Source organism: Mytilinidion resinicola (assembly GCF_010093595.1).
Source record: "Mytilinidion resinicola strain CBS 304.34 unplaced genomic scaffold BDZ99scaffold_32, whole genome shotgun sequence".
NCBI lineage: Eukaryota > Fungi > Ascomycota > Dothideomycetes > Mytilinidiales > Mytilinidiaceae > Mytilinidion > Mytilinidion resinicola.
Window position 1 is genome coordinate 19,092 of NW_022985468.1, and position 15,469 is coordinate 34,560.

Consider the following 15,469-nt stretch of genomic DNA (forward strand, 5'->3'; position numbering starts at 1 on the left):
ACTTGCATGTTCAGGCGAGTCTAGGCAGTGCTCTGTCTGGATCCAACCCGACTTCCTCATCCATGTCTAGGTCTTCCATCTCCGGGAAACATTCCTTCTCAACCAGGCCGTGAAATGCCCTAAATACCTCCTCCGTGGACATGGTGTAATCGACCAAGCCGTGAATGTCAAATCCGTCTGGTGACAAGCCCAATAATGCGAAGATTTTATCCCGTCGATCCGATGCTACCCTGTGTCGTATGTGGTGTGCTATATCAAGCAGACCTGGGCGCAATACATGTCCCCTCTCGCGGTAGTCCTGCCTCACATTCATCTCTAGAACCTCTATTAATGGTCTCATGTCGACTTCGTGGAGACCTGCATGCTCCCATTTGGGCGAGATTTCGGCGAATTTCAACCGGAACAGGAATCTCCTCGCTGCCTGACCACGTTGCCAGGGCACGCTGTAGTCCCCTATTCTCATATCGATCTTCCCGGCGAGGGCTGCTTCTTGCACCACCCACATTCTCCTGAAATATGGTCGGCCCATCACGTCATTCAATCCATCACAGAGCAAAGCGGGAGAAAGGTGCTCCCATGAGCACTTTCCATCGAAGCCATCAGATCCTGCAAGAAAGGAAAGAATATCAATTCCGGTAGCAGTTGCAGGAGTTGCAGGACCGAGCCAAATGACAACGTTACTCGCAAAGGAGTGGATATTTTGCATCAATCCGATTTGGTGGCCTCGTTCTTGTATGTTTGATTGGTCGATGCATATTGCGTCGGTCCAGATGGCTCGCGGCGTTGTTTCTGATCGGAGTGATCGCAGGGCTTCTTCTAGGTTTGGAGATATTCTATGATTACGCCCGGAGACAGTTATGGAACCAACACGTCCATCGAACGCTCCCTACACGTAGGATAAAGCCTCGTAGGTGAAGCCTGCTTCGTAGAGCGTCTTCTCCACCAGCCGGCCAGACAATGGGCCGGTGGATTTACCGGGATCGATAAAGAGGACTCGGATGCTGTCTTTGTGTGCAAGCGGGCTATAAGAAAATGTTCCCCTTCGGGTTCCCTTGATAAAGATGAACTTCGATCGACCGGTGTGCCACAATTTTGGGAAAAGGGCCACTCACTGTTGAACCCAAGCTTGGTGAAGCAGGCTTATCGCACACAATGCGAAACCAAAATCCAAATGTAATTGCTGTGTCGGGAAGGCTGAGCCAAGAAAGAGTGAATCTCCAAGAACGTTGAAACGTGCGCCAAAAGTAGGTAATGCATTGACTCATGTTGGTACTGCAGCTAGTCGATGCCTTCTGGCTAATAGCTACGTGCTCGAGGTAAATAACGTTGACTTGAGGTTGAATTCGATAGATATTCCATGCCGAATCAAAGACAATTTGTTTTCGAGACACTTGTAGGAGGAGCCTCCCATCCCATCCCTCTCCTCATCCCCTATCCCCAACCTCCCTCGTCTAACATCCAACCCACTCCTCCACCTCCCCCAACCACCTCCTATGCTGCAACGTCCTGTACATATCATCCCGCACCAACCACGCCCCCTCCTCATCCCTCTCTTGCGTCTTCCACAACACCCGCACCCTTACCCCCCTCCCCACCAACTCCCTTAGCACCCTAAACTCCTCCACCTCCCCCAAAACCGCTCTCCAATCCCGGTAATACGGCGCCCCGCACCGACACCGTATCCTCCGCGTACACCCGCACGCCGTCACAAACATATCATCGATCCGCCCCTCCACAGTCCGCAGCTGCGGCAGCGTCGCGAGCACCTCGTCTACATCGAAGCGGTAGCCCTCGGCGGGCAGCGAGACGCTGATCTGCCGTAGCGCTTTCAGTCGGTCTGTCCCTAGGTGTGAGGCGAAGGCGGCGAAGGTGCGGTAGGGGTGCGGTGCGTGGAAGCGCTGGAGGTGGTAGAAGGTGCGGTAGAAGACGTCGAGGGCTTCGTGGCGGACTTGGCGCGAGACGGCGAAGAGGGGTGAGGGGGCGGTTTTGCGGGAGTGGATGGAGATGGCGCAGGCGGTGGTGGAGGGGGTGAGGGCGTGGGCGTAGATTTGGTTGCGGAGCTCGGCGGGGAGGGCGAGGAGGGGGAAGTGGGAGCGGTCGGAGGAGCGGAAGAGGTTGCGCAGACGGCTGGGAGAGAAGGAGCGGAGGCGGTGCAGGGGAGAGGGGGGGATGGGGAGCGTGGTGCGGTTATGCCTGCGGCTGGGGTTGGCTTCGTGGTAGGTCATGGGTGCGGGTGAGGGTTCGGTGTTGCTGGGTTCTGGGTAGACGGCGAGGAAATTGCGGTTTTGGTTGCTGTTGGCTTGTTGGTACGTCGTGGGTGTTGTTGAGGGTTGGTGGCTACTGGATTCTGGGTGGGATTTGTGCTGGACTTGCTTTTTCTTTTGAGGGAGGGAGGGATCCATGGTTGAGAGTGGTTTGTTGGTAAGAGGAGTAGAGATTTGAGGACTCTGGGGTCCTTGGATCTTTATGCCCTTCGAGAGGATGATACAGGCGCCGAGATTCCGGCTGTGGGATTCAGGGCTGAAGGTAGGATCTTTTGATATACCTCAAGAGGTTTCAATCGACTACTGCGCGATGCCTTAAGGGTTGGTATGCGTTAAGAAACCACGATATAGTGACATTGACGCAACTCTTAGCGTCCAGGACTCCAACAATCATATACCCCACAGCTTCAACCTCACTTAAGCACAGTCTTAAAAAATGTTCACCCCCCTCCTACCCAAACCGGCCGTCTGAGCGAAATTAGCCGTCCGAAAAAGGCCTAGTAATGCTGTGCTGTGGCTGCGGTGGCGGTGCAAGCCCTGACTGACCGTAGCCTGCCCCATTGGCTTATCGCAGTCTCACCACCAGCAGGGCTTCTACCTATGCCCGTTCTCTGGTTTCGGGGACGCTCCGCCCACGTGAGTCAGCACTTTTTTCATGTTTTGCTTGTGTTCCGGTAAGTGTAAGACTGGAGGGGGATGCAGATGTGGCTGGTGGCAGCCTTGTTTCCAAGGCTCTTACGACCTTTGTCCGACTTGGGAATCGAAATCCTTCAGGTCGGACTCCGCCTCCGCAGCTCAGAGAGGCCATGGTTGTGTTTGGATTTGAGAAGACTTGCTGGCATCTTATAACACAGCAGATCGTATCGGTGTAGCCGCTGGCATAAGCTAGACCAGCGCATCGACGGTTGCTACCTAATGCTTTATAGCCACTATGGATCTTTAGGATACGAAAGAGGCTGAAGAAGATGACGCAGAGTTGATTGTAAAGAACTAGGGGAATCTTGAAAGACTTATCGATATGGTATTGTGCCTTTCTCGGCCTTACATCTTCGACGGCACAACCGTACAGTCGAGTAGCAGATTGGTTAAGAGCATCCAAACCTAGTCCATTTGATGGTAAGAAAACTTGCATTATGTCTAGATTTCTTTGGAAAAAAAAAATGCGATAACCGTATCCCTTCGCCCGCTGGTTTACGTCCTCAGTTATCGATAAGGATTTGGCCAATCAGAGGCTCTAGATTCGGCTCCGTGATGAGAACTGCACCCAGGTAAAGCAATTCAACTGCTTGTAGTTACTATATACAAGCTAGTCCGTGGAGTTGAGCTTGGCCAGGTGGTCCTGCCAGCCGGTGCAAACAGAGCTATGCGCACCGGCAACCGTACAGAAAGGAATGCGACACACAGAGCACCCAAATCGAGTGGCGCGTACGTTTGAGCACGGGCTTGGCGGCAAGCGAGGACGCCAGCGGGCGAAGGGATAGATATGGTAGGAATGTGTGAGGTACATATATAGCTTCCTTCCTCTGAACTACTTATCTTTCTCATTATGACCACTTTCTGTCAAAGCTCAGGGGAAAAAGGTCTATATACAGTCCATTACAAATGTCTTCAACATCTACAGCACAAACAGCATGAAATAAGTATGATGTCTTAGTACTGTACTACATATAGCGTCCTCCTGTACACTCAACACAGGTCCCCGTCACATAAGAAGAGAGTGGACTCGCTAGAAACAGCATTACGCCTGCGGCATCAGTTGTTGTTCCAGGTCGCCCAAGAGGAATATCGCTCGTATCTCTCCATTTCTTCGCATTGAGTGGAATTCCGCTAACGATTTCCTGACCAGCGAGGACCATCTTCTCAGATTCTGAAGGAGGGCGAGTTATACGCGTATCTATCCACCCGTATGCCACCGCATTGACACGCACATTGTAGCTATACCGCGTCAGTATGTCTCATAAAAAGGTAAAATCAGATTATGAGGAATTACCGAGCCCATTCTAATGCGACTGACTTCGTCATGCCGATAATTCCTGCCTTGGCTGTGGAGTAGTTGATCTGACCCATCGCTCCGTGTAGACCGGACGTAGAAGCTACGTTGATTATTGATTTCGGCATTTCGAGGTTTGCTTTATCCATCCAATGAGTTGACAAAGCCTTGATCATTCGATAAGGCACATAGTTGTGGATCTTCATTATCACGTCGAACTTTTCTTCCGACATTTTGTGAAGGGCACTGTCGAAGCAAAAGCCTGAGGGATCTTAGCATTCAACACCCCAGATTTCTCAAGTTACCCTACCTGCATTGTTTATGAGGCAGTTGATCTTGCCAAATCTTCCGATGACAGCATTAACCAACTTGGGCGGAAAGCTCTCATCTAGCATGTCCCCAGCAACATGGAACGCTTCATGTCCAGCAGCCGTCAGCTCGTCTACAGCCGCTTTCGCTTTTGCTTCATCGAGATCGTTGATGGCAATTTTTGCGCCCTGTCGGGCTAGCAAACCCGCCGCAGCTCTACCAATGCCTCTTCGATTATCAGCGGTATCCAAATGATTGATATCACAGGATGAACTCACCTTGCGCGGCTCCCGTTATCAAGACGACCTGGCCATCAATCCGTGTACGGTCTTGCGCGAAAGGATCAGCGGCCTCCAGGTGGCTCTGCACTTGCTGTAGTCGATTTGCTGCGGACATGATCTCTACGTTGCTTCATACCGCAACGCAAGCTCCCAGGCATCGTTTCTTCAATATGCTTCACTGCGAGGTTGAATTCAGCGACCAATCGTAGCATTCCTCGCCTTTCTCGGAACCGGACTAGTTAGTCCAAAAGTTCGGAACGTGATTCGGAACCAGGGGACGACGATATCCGGGTGATGGCACGGGTCATTTAGAGCGACAGGGTCTCACCCACAGTGGCGCTGCGGGTCAGGCATGCATCCCTGTTTGCCCCAGATTTTCTCCGCATCCCCAACTTTTACCCATGGACTCGGGCGTGCGCTAGGGAGGTCGGCGTTCGCCGAATTGGAGCTACTCGGTTGTGCTTCTGAGTACAGCGAGAGATAGCACGTGATCGTCGGCAATCGTCCAGGTGGGCTATAGACATCGTCTGTGCGGATGTCTCTGGTGGCTAAAGACATGGCTTTGTTGAATGGTACAGCATTGGTGACCGGCGCAGGTGTGTTCTACCTCTTCCTCAAGGTTATGATAACAACAAGGCCTTTGAGTTTTGCTGACTATAGCTATGAAGGATCTGGCATTGGCCAAGCGACGGCGCTGGCCTACGCGCGAGCAGGTTGCCAAAACATAGTTCTAGCAGACAGAGATGAATCAAGCATAGGCAACACGGCGCAGATGATTGGGAAGCAATGGCCGAGTGTCAAAACCCTAGGGGTTGTCACTGATGTGTCCGATCAGACATCAGTAGATAATATGGTGAAGAAGACTGTGGAAGTTTTTGGCACTCTTGACTATGGTGAGATTTCCCCAGGTTTGCTGCATCTTTTCTACCAAAGGCTAATCATATGTTTCTCGATTAAGCGGCAAATGTCGCTGGGGTAATACCGGTCCATTCTTTCTATTACCTCTAAGAAGGGACTATCGAATAACAATCTCAGGTAACATGTCAAGCTCGCTCGCTATCGGCCGACTATCCAGTGTCTGAGTTCGACCGCGTCAATTCCATCAATGCACGGGGCCTCATGTTCTGCGTTCAAGCCGAGACTCGAGTGATGCGGGAGCAGGCTCTCAGAGTAACGATTGAGGGCTATCAAGAGCGGAGAGCGCAGAGGGGGAGCATCGTAAACATCGCATCCACTTGCGGTCTCTCGGCGATTGCAAACATCATGCCCTGTGCGTTACTTGATCAGACGTATCCCCAAACTCATCTGACGCTTTCTAGACGTTGTTTCTAAACACGCAGTGGTTGGGGTTACGAGAGCGTTCGCCGTGGATCACGGCAAAGATGGCATTCGCATCAACGCCGTTTGCCCGGGAATCGTGGAGACGCCGATGCTTTTGCAGCGTAAAGCCATGGAACAAGCGTCAGAGGCACGGACTGGAGCAGTGAAAGACATTAAAGATCCTGTGATAGGGAGATTGGCGGTGGCGGATGAGATTGCAGATATTTGCGTTTTCTTGAGCAGTTCTATGGCGAGTTATATGCATGGATCTATGGTCATGGCGGATGGCGGCAAGATGGCAGAGTATTAGATAGCTAATCCGCCATACTATAGCCCGCAGGTCTACTTTGAACAAGCATCTCTGCTTTTTGCCTATATTCTACAGTCCTCATATTTTAGTGCATCGACAACAACGAACTAAAACATCTATCATACACGACTATTCTCGTTAAATCTAGACCTTCTTTTCACAAAAGATAGTCCAGCCTCTAAGAAACTCATATTCCGTACCACAAATTTCGGCGGGGTGCTCGGAGAACCATCAGTCTGCACGCTACCCTAGTCGGATTTCGGGAAGTGCATTGCTACCGAAGCAGAGGCCAGGATACTCCGAGCCTCACCCGTGCCGCATTACTCGCGTCCTGGTCTCATATTTTCAAAAGTAAACCAGCTAAAATGAACGAGCTCAGGCACAGTCTCATATAGTTCTCCACGCAAACTTTCTTTACCTCCCCACTACGATGGCTGACTGCATCACCTCCAACATCCCCTCCGCGGATCCTTCCTGGCATACCGATAAACACCACCCGTATTACAAGGACAGCCACCGCAGACTTCAACGGTTTATTAGGGAGTATATAGATGCAGAAGTAGCGCCGAATGTTGAAGAGTGGGAAAGGCAGGGGTTTGTGCCTGAGAAGGTACGCCACGCTTGACTTTGTTTAAATCTACAAGCCAGGCACAGATTCACTAACACGTGCTTTTGACGTTCTAGAATTTCAAGCGACATGCTTCATTAGGTTTCCTAGCCGCTGCGGTATTTCCACTGCCAAAGGAATATTTGACGGGCGTGCAACTACCTGGAAATGTAGACGCGGAGGAATGGGATGAGTTCCATGATGCGATTGTGAGTAACATCAAGAAGATTGAGATCGTGCTATGCTTATATACGAAAGCTCATTGACGAAATGGCTCGCTGTGGGTGCCTCGGTACTGTCTGGGGCATAAATGGTGGAGCAACCGTTGGAGGCGCACCTCTTGCAATCTATGCATCGCCCGAGCAGAAGGAGAAGTATCTTGCGCCTCTTTTGAGAGGCAATCAGAGGCATTGTCTTATGATTACGGAACCAGATGGTATGGTCCTTTTTCCTCAAATATTCTTTGCCACAGACCTCTGGTTAACCCTGTTGAGATCATGATATTGGACGTTGATATATGAGAAACGGTCTATAGAGCTTCTAGTAGGCCGTGAAGTTGGAAAGACCTAGGGCTAACTGAAAACACAGCTGGCTCTGATGTCGCGGGCCTAACTACCACGGCCACCAAATCTGCAGATGGAACGCACTACCTCATCAGCGGCCAGAAGAAATGGGTAACGCAAGGCCAATGGGCGAGCCACGGCCTCGTTGCAGCCCGAACCGGGAACAAGGGCGCGAAAGGAATCTCAGTCTTCATAATCCCCCTGAACTCTCCAGGCGTCACGAGAAAGAAGATGGAGAACTCCGGGGTCAGTTCGAGCGGTACGCAGCCTCTTCCCCCTCCATCCAACCCCAGCTAATCATCCCAGGCTCCGCCTTCATCGATCTCGACGAGGTAAAAGTCCCCGCGGCGAACCTCATCGGCCCCGAAAACAAGGGCTTTGAGATCGTCATGTCAACATTCACCCACGAGCGCCTCTGGGTCGGCATCACCGCGCTGCGCCTCGGCCGCATCGCCCTCGAGGACGCCTACAAGCACGCCCTGCGCCGCGAGACCTTCGGCGCGCCACTCTTCGCCAACCAGGTCATCCGCCAGAAGATCGCGAAGATCACCGGCTTGCTCGAGCCCACGCACTTCTTTATGGAGAATCTTGTTTATCGCTCCGTGCGCACCTCGCCGCTCGAGTTCGCGCCGCTCGCTGCGCTGCTGAAGGTGCAGGCGGCACATAATCTGGAGAAGATTAGTCGCGAGGCGCAGCAGATTTTTGGCGGGCTGGGGTATTCGAGGGGTGGGGCGGGAGGACGGGTCGAGCAGATAAGTAGGGATGTGAGGGTGTTGGTTGTTAGTGGGGGGAGTGAGGAGATTTTGATGGATATGGTTGCGAAGAGTCAGAAGAGGTTGGCGAAGTTGTAGGGGAAGGAGATGGAGAATGATGGTTTTGTTTACTAGTGTTGCTATTGGTTAGGGTGCTTTGGTGCATTGTTGTAGACGTGTTAAGATTATAGGGTCACTTTGGGTTGCTGAATTTATCCTTCTGGGTGACTTGATTGGATGTTTGATGTTGAAGTGAATCCCTGGTTGCATTCGACTCAAGGGGCGGCAGAGCACATGTATCCGTGGACGTAGTCCTACACGTGACCGGAAAGTGATGAACTGATCACGAACATTCGATCGTAGGCCTGATCTTAGCCCTAGAAATCTCACGTCTCGGCCCAGTGTCTGTCTCACTTTTGGAAATTCCCGAACTAGTGTAGAAGTTTACACACGCCTTGGACGAGGTAGTGTACCAAGAGTCCACAAGATCGTGAAGGAGTCAACGGTATGCATATAAAGAATTGCACATTTCAAAACTGTTCACTGTTTGTAGAGGATACACGCCGATTACGTTATTGAGGCATTGAGGCATTTCAGTCTATATTGATTTCTGACATAACACTACGACATCCCTTACGCTCTACACCTTCGCATCCGCAAGAAATTTCGTTAAAGTGTCTACATCCTGGTCCAAATACCACCTATGTCCCAGTATCGTCAGCAATTGTTCACGCGAGGGGAAAGCATCACAGAATACACTTACGTAGGATCGCCTTCCGCATCTGGCTCCAGCTCATGTTCCAAAAAGCCATTATTGAACCACGCGAAGTCCAGCTCTGGCTCCGGACATCCACTCGTCCACTCGAAGTCTTCATACCTGTGCCGGTTCAGTAGTTCGAAATAGTGCAGTCGGGATCCAGGATGGAAAGCGTGAAGAGCACCATCCACGGTGCCGTTCTTGAAGGAACTTTGGCAGGAGTCGCCCCAGACCGTCTTGTCCAGCCACGTCAGCATCTGGGCTTGGTAGGAAAGCGCTTTTCCGGGCTTGAGTTTGAAAGACGTGTAGTTCTCCCTCTGCAGCTTTCTGATGATGTCGCTGACGTAGAGGGTAATGCGTTCGATGGAGGTGATAAGACTGCCGTGACCGACGGGACTTCCTGGCCCTAGGTAGACGAAGTAATTGGGCATGTCTTCTGCGATAGTGGACATGTAGCAAGCGGGATTTTTGGTCCATTCTTTTTGAAGGTCTGTCCCGTTGGCGCCGATGATGGGCCATCGGGGGATGAATGACATATCGAAGCCTGTTGCGGCAATAATAACATCAAAGTCCCTCTCCTTGCCGTCGGCGGACTTTATTCCAGTCTTGGTAAAGCTGTCAAGCTCACCCCAGATCACTTCGCAGTTATCAGCGCAGAGCGCCTCGAGGTAGCCGGTGCCGGGCGTTGGCCGACGGCAACCAACCGAGAAATCAGGTACAAGAAGGTTCTGAAGCTCAGGTTTCGCGGCCAGTTTTGCCTTCATATCCTTGATGGTAAAGTCTTTCGCCAAAGCTTGCTGAGGCGTGTCCCGGATGAACATGGGGAATCTGATATTGAGTTCTTTCTCGACTTCTTTCCGGTAGTGTAAATACGATTGTGGGTCTTCGATCCACTTCTTCTTTTGCTCTTCATCGAAGTAAAGCTGCTTCTGCCCCGGAGGAATGAACCGTGAACCCATGTTGGAAGTGATGTACGTCGGATTCCTGACAAACACCGACAGGTGGGAGGCCACTTTCTGAGCTGCTGCGGTGGCCTGGATCCCACTGCTCCCGTTTCCGATGACAGCGACCCGCTTTCCGCGTAGGTTGACGGCGGGATTGTAGTCGGCGCTGTGGACGAGAACGCCCTCGTATTCCTCCCGTTTCGCAACCTTTGGCCAACGCCAGGCATTGAAAAACCCACTAGCGTTGATGAAAATGTCACATTCTTCGATGATATCCTCTCCTATTTCGCCAGCGGTGACGCCTTGGGCAGAGACGACGTTTCGTCGGCCGTCGGTGCGTCTGCTTACGACCTCCCACTTCTGCTTCTCCTGCACCCAGCGGGCTCCAATCACCTTTCGTCGAGTGGTGATGTACCTTCGGAGGTGAAATTTATCGGCGACATCTTCCATATACTCTAGGATCTCCGGCGCGCTGACATAGAATGAAGACCAATTGGGATTTGGTGCCCAGGTGAACTAGGTAATTGTGTGAGCTCTTGCTTAACACAAGGACGACGAATGAAGAGACATACCAAGTAATTATGTGATGGGATATCGCATGCGCAGCCAGGATAGCGATTCTCGTACCATGTCCCTCCGAGTCCGGCGTTCTTCTCGTATATCTTGAGGTCAATGTTCTTCAGTCGGCCAGTTTCAACTGCATGAGCAAGATCCAATCCACTGCATCCAGCCCCAGCAGTGATGATCTTGAGCTTTCGAGGGGTATCAAAGTACTGCTTGGATAGCTCGTACGCTTTTGGATACTTGTCCTTGTAAGCAGCTGTGGACTGTATCGGCTTCAAGGCAGGCTCCTCGGGGTGTCCTTTGACGACACCATTGGCGACGGGGGCTTCATTCTTCGGGCCCTGGATGGTTTTGTCGTTGGCTGTCATGGTGAAAGTAGTTGCGAGGTAAAATAGAACGCGAGTGATAACGGCTTCCAGAGAAAGTATCGAACGGGAGCCCTATTAAGGAGAAGTCGATGTGCTAGGCCAGAAGCACGACTAATAGGAAACCTGAACTCCATCCTAGACCCGCAATGCAAGCTCCCCTGCATGGGTGATGGTGTTGTGATTTCCTGGGGAAAGCTGTGGGCTGGGCGGAGTTCAAATTCCGAAACGAACATGATCGACATCCACACCAGCTGCCCCGAATAAAGTCCCGACCGAAACTGCACATACCCGCAAGCCGCCGTTTTTCTGTTCCCGAAAAAAACCATTCCGAATCTGCTTTGATGCTTCGGTGGAAACTATCGAGACTAAGCTCCGTTTTAGCATCCCTGGAATCATGGTCATCAATTCATCTTCATTGCGGGGTTGTTTCCCCAGACGAGATACTATAATGTGTTGATATTGTGCCCCTTGCTAAAACTTCATCACCCAGTTCATCTTTTCCAACCTACACCGCAAACATGTCTTACAGCGATCTCAAAGGCAAAACCTACATCATCACCGGCGCCGCTTCCGGCCAGGGTCGAACCACGGCGCTCATGCTAGCCAAGCAAGGCGCAAACCTCGGACTTCTAGATCTCCAAAAGCCTGAAGATGTCCTCGCCGAAGTGGAGAGAATCGGAGCAAAGGCCCTGGCCTTCGCAGCCAATGTCACAGACTACCCCGCCGTCGAGGCTGCAGTGAAAGCAACGTCGGATAAGTTTGGAGGCATTGACGGCGCGGCGAATATGGCCGGAGTCATTGGGACGCAGGGCTTCAACGGCAAAGGCTACGCTCTCGATACCATTGAGGACAAAGACTGGGACTGGATGATGAGCGTAAACCTGACTGGCGTTAAGAACAGCATCAAGGCCGAATTAAGACACATCAAAGACGACGGCTCCATTGTCAACGCGGCTAGCATTGCAGGCCAACGAGGCACTCCGTGGAATGCTCCGTATGGGACGGCGAAGTGGGGAGTCATCTCGCTGAGCAAGTGTGCGGCGCAAGAGTACGGGAATCGAGGTGTCCGAGTTAATGCAGTCGCGCCGTAAGTTTGACTCAATCTGAATAGACCTCTCATTCCCCGATTCTTTGTGGGCATGTCTTACTGATAATCCGTTCCAGTGGGGTTATTGATACCCCTCTTGCGAAAGCCCTAGGCAGCACACAGCAGATTAATGACCGCTTGCTATCCCGGACAGCGTTGAAGCGCATAGCGCAGCCTGAAGAAGTCTCTAAAGTGATTCTTTTCTTGCTAAGCGACGCCGCAGGATACATCACTGGCAGCGTGAGCAGCTCCCTCACTTTCCCAGCCTGTGAACCTACTAACTGGTATTCCGCAGACAATCAACGTAGACGGAGGCTTCCAGTAGATATCTTTAGAGTATGTCAATTTGAGTATTACTTTGATGGTTAGGAGTTTTGATCGTGATTTTTCTGTGTGATGATTCGTTCTCCATGACTGAGATCTTGATTGATGTGGTGCTTTCTATATTTGAGCTGAGATATGCAGTACTAGGTCATTGGTATCTGTGCACAATTTCACAATGTTTCGGTGGCTTTCTTAGTGAATAGACACTGCCTTCTGGGGTGGCCTTTTTAGGTGATATGTAGAATACGAGCATGTGAGAAGAAAACCAATTGTTCCCATGATAGAGATTATATTCCGGCTATGCTGAAAAGAGTAATACATCACGTTAAATAGTGACAGAGAAGTGTATGAAGACAAATGGCTGTACGAAGACTAATGGCTTTGGACGGTATGAAAACTATCAGGGTATATAGCGCTTTGCTCTAACCCAAAAAGCGCATCAGATCCATAACGGCCAAGATCCATGGGCCCCATTGGCTGGAAAAGAAAGTCTGGCAGGTTGAAATCTGCATACCCTAAGCCTGTGTCGAATTCCGGTTGAATATCAGACCAAGCTGTCCAGGTATTCGTCTGCTCGTGCTCGATGTCTGGAGGACATACTTGGTTAGATGTTATCGAACTCTCTCGTGGCAGTCGGGATCTTTGATGTAGTTGCTTGCTTGAGACCTCCTCTACGACATTCGCAGGAGGTGGTACTAGGTCTGAACACCCGCAGTACTGCATGATCGATCTGAGGATCGTATGATTACGCCCCGCTACCGGAGTCGATGGCGCCAAGTCGTCAAGGACTTCGAAACATATCTTTACGCAAGCAATTTCTGCGCTTTTATCTTCGTGGCTATCTCCCATTGAGATTTCGGTAATCAGGCTCAGCGCCGACGTCATAGTTACATAGACTACAGTCGAGAACATCTTCTCAATGCCGTAGTGTCGGCGGAAGGCTTGCAACATTCTGGCTATGCGCATAGCATTTACAGTGCATATGTGTTGAGAGACTTGAGGAGTATAACCATCCAACTGCCGCTTGGGGCCACTCTTGGACACTTCGGACCCAAGCATACAGGCAGCAAAAGGTCGGTGTAGGAGTATTGTCGTGGCAAGGAATTGTATGTGTAGTGCGCAAACTCCCGAGCTAGGGAACTCGGTGCTGGGGCTCCATTCTAGCTCACTGGGCAGTGATTTGAGGAACTGTAGAAGCCTCAGGCTCGCCTCGGACAGAGTGGATAATGTACTGGGGTGATCCAAAAGCTCTATGGGACCGTTGATGACGCTAATGATGTCATCGAGAATTATGGATAGCTGGACCCATGCAGAGAGCAGATGATGCTGAGGGCCAACAGTAGCCAAGGTGGGGAGAGGGACAGCGATGTCAGGAAATCTCAACGCGGTTGGCCTGCCATGGAAAGAGCTGTATAATTTGTCTATGGTGTAACATCCCCACAAGGTTACGTGTCGGACTTTGTTTTCTTTCTCCGTAAGCTGGCCTTCCCGTATGAGGTCAGTGGGATCCTGATGAAGACCGAAATCATGCACAAGCCGGAAGGCAATTCCTGGATAAAGCCAGCAAGCTCTATCATTGCCAGTGCTGCCAAGATAGTGGCCAAATATGCAAAGTGCTTGAATGGTGGAGATAGTAGGCTGCTCCAGCTCAGACAGCAACTCCGCTTTTGCTCGGTGGAGATATACCGCAGCAAGACTTCGTATGCCACTCTTGGTGCTGAGTCGTATTGATCTCAGCAGAATTGCGTAGAGCAGGAAGAGCGAATAGAACTGCGACTTGACGCCTATTGCATGGCACCCTCTAAATGTTTCCTCGTCTAAGATCGGAACAGCCGGGTGGTGATAGGTGAAGTAAAGCTCTAGCAAATGTGTCCTGATGGCCTCCGAATCGGCTAGATGCTCGAGATCATCATCTTTGGAGTAGGTCGGTAGTGTCGTACTTGAAGTTGGTGAGTGCGGCAAGAACGACACGACTTGCAAATTCGACGTATAGCCAAAGTAGTGCGACTGGCCGTTCTCATCAGAACTCAAGGTCCCTTTCATCAGTCCCATTTTTGACGCCATTGGCAGAATCGTTCCACAAATCGCCGACGAGATAGGCGTGGGCGACTTCAGGCCAAAGTCTCTGGCGATAGACTGCTGATCCAAAATGATTTGAAACAGGTTGTTTTGATCATATTGCTGGTCGGTCGCCCCCAGCGCGTCGCTATCCACAAAGGTGTCCGGAATGGAAGTCCACGCAGAATCTTCCTCAGCGGTACGAATGGAAGCACTCGGACTGGCCTCGCTTGAAGTTCTTTCGATGGATGAGGGCTGTCTTCGTTCTAATGCCGCGATGCGTTCTTGGAGCTGCTGAACATATGCCTTGGACGACGATCTACGATGCAGTCAACAAGTTGGTCCACTGGTTTGTGGCTCTGTGAAGGTTCCGCGTACATTTTACGGCGGTCGTCGAATCGAAAAGTGCATGATCTGTTTGCCTGCTTGCATTGCGAACATGGCTTTGCACTCCCACGGGGGCCCGAGTCGCCGTCACACTTCACCCTTCTGTCGCGGCACGTCACACACGCCACAGAGGCTCTGCGGAGCGGCTGCGAACTTTGTTTGCTGATTTTGCGTCGAGGAGCAGATGCCCCAGCTTCGTGGTCCAGAGACGGAGTCATAAGTTACAGTCGTGGTGGGTTGACGTGGGTTGACGCGGTGGAGGATGCAATGTTGGGCCAACTTTCAGCATGTGAGAAGCTTCGAAGAGGCTGGCATCCGGCCGAAGCCTGGAAATGCGGGGAAGCCGGCTGGCAGTCACAACCGGGAGAGGTTTGCCCTCCCGCCCCCCTGTGTGCCCCACGTTTATAGGCCATGGCGGTGTGGGGTTGAGGCCGATCCGGTCTGGGGTCAATCGGGCCGACCTTGTGTTGCTGCTCCATGCCACTGTTTCTGCTGCCACCCTCCTCGCCAGCTCCACGCCAGCTCCACCATCGCCATCCCATCTTGACGTCTCCCGTCCCTCATTGTCCTAGCTGCTGGAACTA

At 51.5% G+C, this 15,469-nt stretch overlaps 8 protein-coding genes across 8 annotated transcripts; 3 read left to right on the top strand and 5 right to left on the bottom strand.

Moving 5' to 3' along the window:
- Window positions 1-10: 10 nt before the first annotated feature.
- On the bottom strand, window positions 11-835 carry BDZ99DRAFT_401670 (uncharacterized protein; the record flags this gene model as incomplete). The annotated part of the gene is made up of 1 exon (XM_033716245.1): window positions 11-835. A coding segment is annotated over one exon (825 nt), but the record flags the coding sequence as incomplete, so codon positions are not given.
- Window positions 836-1,451: 616 nt separating this feature from the next.
- BDZ99DRAFT_527402 (uncharacterized protein) lies at window positions 1,452-2,402 on the bottom strand (the record flags this gene model as incomplete). Its single annotated transcript, XM_033726256.1, has 1 exon — window positions 1,452-2,402. One exon carries the CDS (start codon window positions 2,400-2,402, stop codon window positions 1,452-1,454), a length of 951 nt encoding a protein of 316 aa, XP_033569329.1.
- Window positions 2,403-3,925: 1,523 nt separating this feature from the next.
- BDZ99DRAFT_512453 (short-chain dehydrogenase/reductase SDR) lies at window positions 3,926-5,247 on the bottom strand (the record flags this gene model as incomplete). Its single annotated transcript, XM_033724636.1, has 5 exons — window positions 3,926-4,199; window positions 4,255-4,516; window positions 4,565-4,789; window positions 4,842-4,949; window positions 5,244-5,247. 5 exons carry the CDS (start codon window positions 5,245-5,247, stop codon window positions 3,926-3,928), a joined length of 873 nt encoding a protein of 290 aa, XP_033569330.1.
- A 110-nt stretch (window positions 5,248-5,357) lies between these two features.
- On the top strand, window positions 5,358-6,553 carry BDZ99DRAFT_576767 (NAD(P)-binding protein). Its single transcript, XM_033728607.1, has 5 exons — window positions 5,358-5,440; window positions 5,513-5,737; window positions 5,803-5,819; window positions 5,880-6,114; window positions 6,164-6,553. Exons 1-5 carry the CDS (start codon window positions 5,380-5,382, stop codon window positions 6,472-6,474), a joined length of 849 nt encoding a protein of 282 aa, XP_033569331.1. The 5' UTR covers window positions 5,358-5,379; the 3' UTR covers window positions 6,475-6,553.
- A 351-nt stretch (window positions 6,554-6,904) lies between these two features.
- On the top strand, window positions 6,905-8,580 carry BDZ99DRAFT_512455 (acyl-CoA dehydrogenase NM domain-like protein; the record flags this gene model as incomplete). Its single annotated transcript, XM_033724637.1, has 5 exons — window positions 6,905-7,084; window positions 7,159-7,290; window positions 7,340-7,517; window positions 7,670-7,903; window positions 7,951-8,580. The coding sequence occupies 5 exons, from the start codon at window positions 6,905-6,907 to the stop codon at window positions 8,493-8,495; spliced, it is 1,269 nt and encodes a 422-aa protein (XP_033569332.1). The 3' UTR covers window positions 8,496-8,580.
- A 575-nt stretch (window positions 8,581-9,155) lies between these two features.
- Window positions 9,156-11,029, bottom strand: BDZ99DRAFT_551119 (steroid monooxygenase; the record flags this gene model as incomplete). The annotated part of the gene is made up of 3 exons (XM_033727011.1): window positions 9,156-10,613; window positions 10,670-10,890; window positions 10,972-11,029. 3 exons carry the CDS (start codon window positions 11,027-11,029, stop codon window positions 9,156-9,158), a joined length of 1,737 nt encoding a protein of 578 aa, XP_033569333.1.
- A 489-nt stretch (window positions 11,030-11,518) lies between these two features.
- BDZ99DRAFT_503847 (short-chain dehydrogenase/reductase SDR) lies at window positions 11,519-12,441 on the top strand (the record flags this gene model as incomplete). Its single annotated transcript, XM_033723994.1, has 3 exons — window positions 11,519-12,116; window positions 12,194-12,356; window positions 12,412-12,441. The coding sequence occupies exons 1-3, from the start codon at window positions 11,548-11,550 to the stop codon at window positions 12,439-12,441; spliced, it is 762 nt and encodes a 253-aa protein (XP_033569334.1). The 5' UTR covers window positions 11,519-11,547.
- A 126-nt stretch (window positions 12,442-12,567) lies between these two features.
- Window positions 12,568-15,103, bottom strand: BDZ99DRAFT_503848 (uncharacterized protein; the record flags this gene model as incomplete). Its single annotated transcript, XM_033723995.1, has 2 exons — window positions 12,568-14,817; window positions 14,877-15,103. 2 exons carry the CDS (start codon window positions 15,101-15,103, stop codon window positions 12,813-12,815), a joined length of 2,232 nt encoding a protein of 743 aa, XP_033569335.1. The 3' UTR covers window positions 12,568-12,812.
- Between the last annotated feature and the right edge of the window lie 366 nt (window positions 15,104-15,469).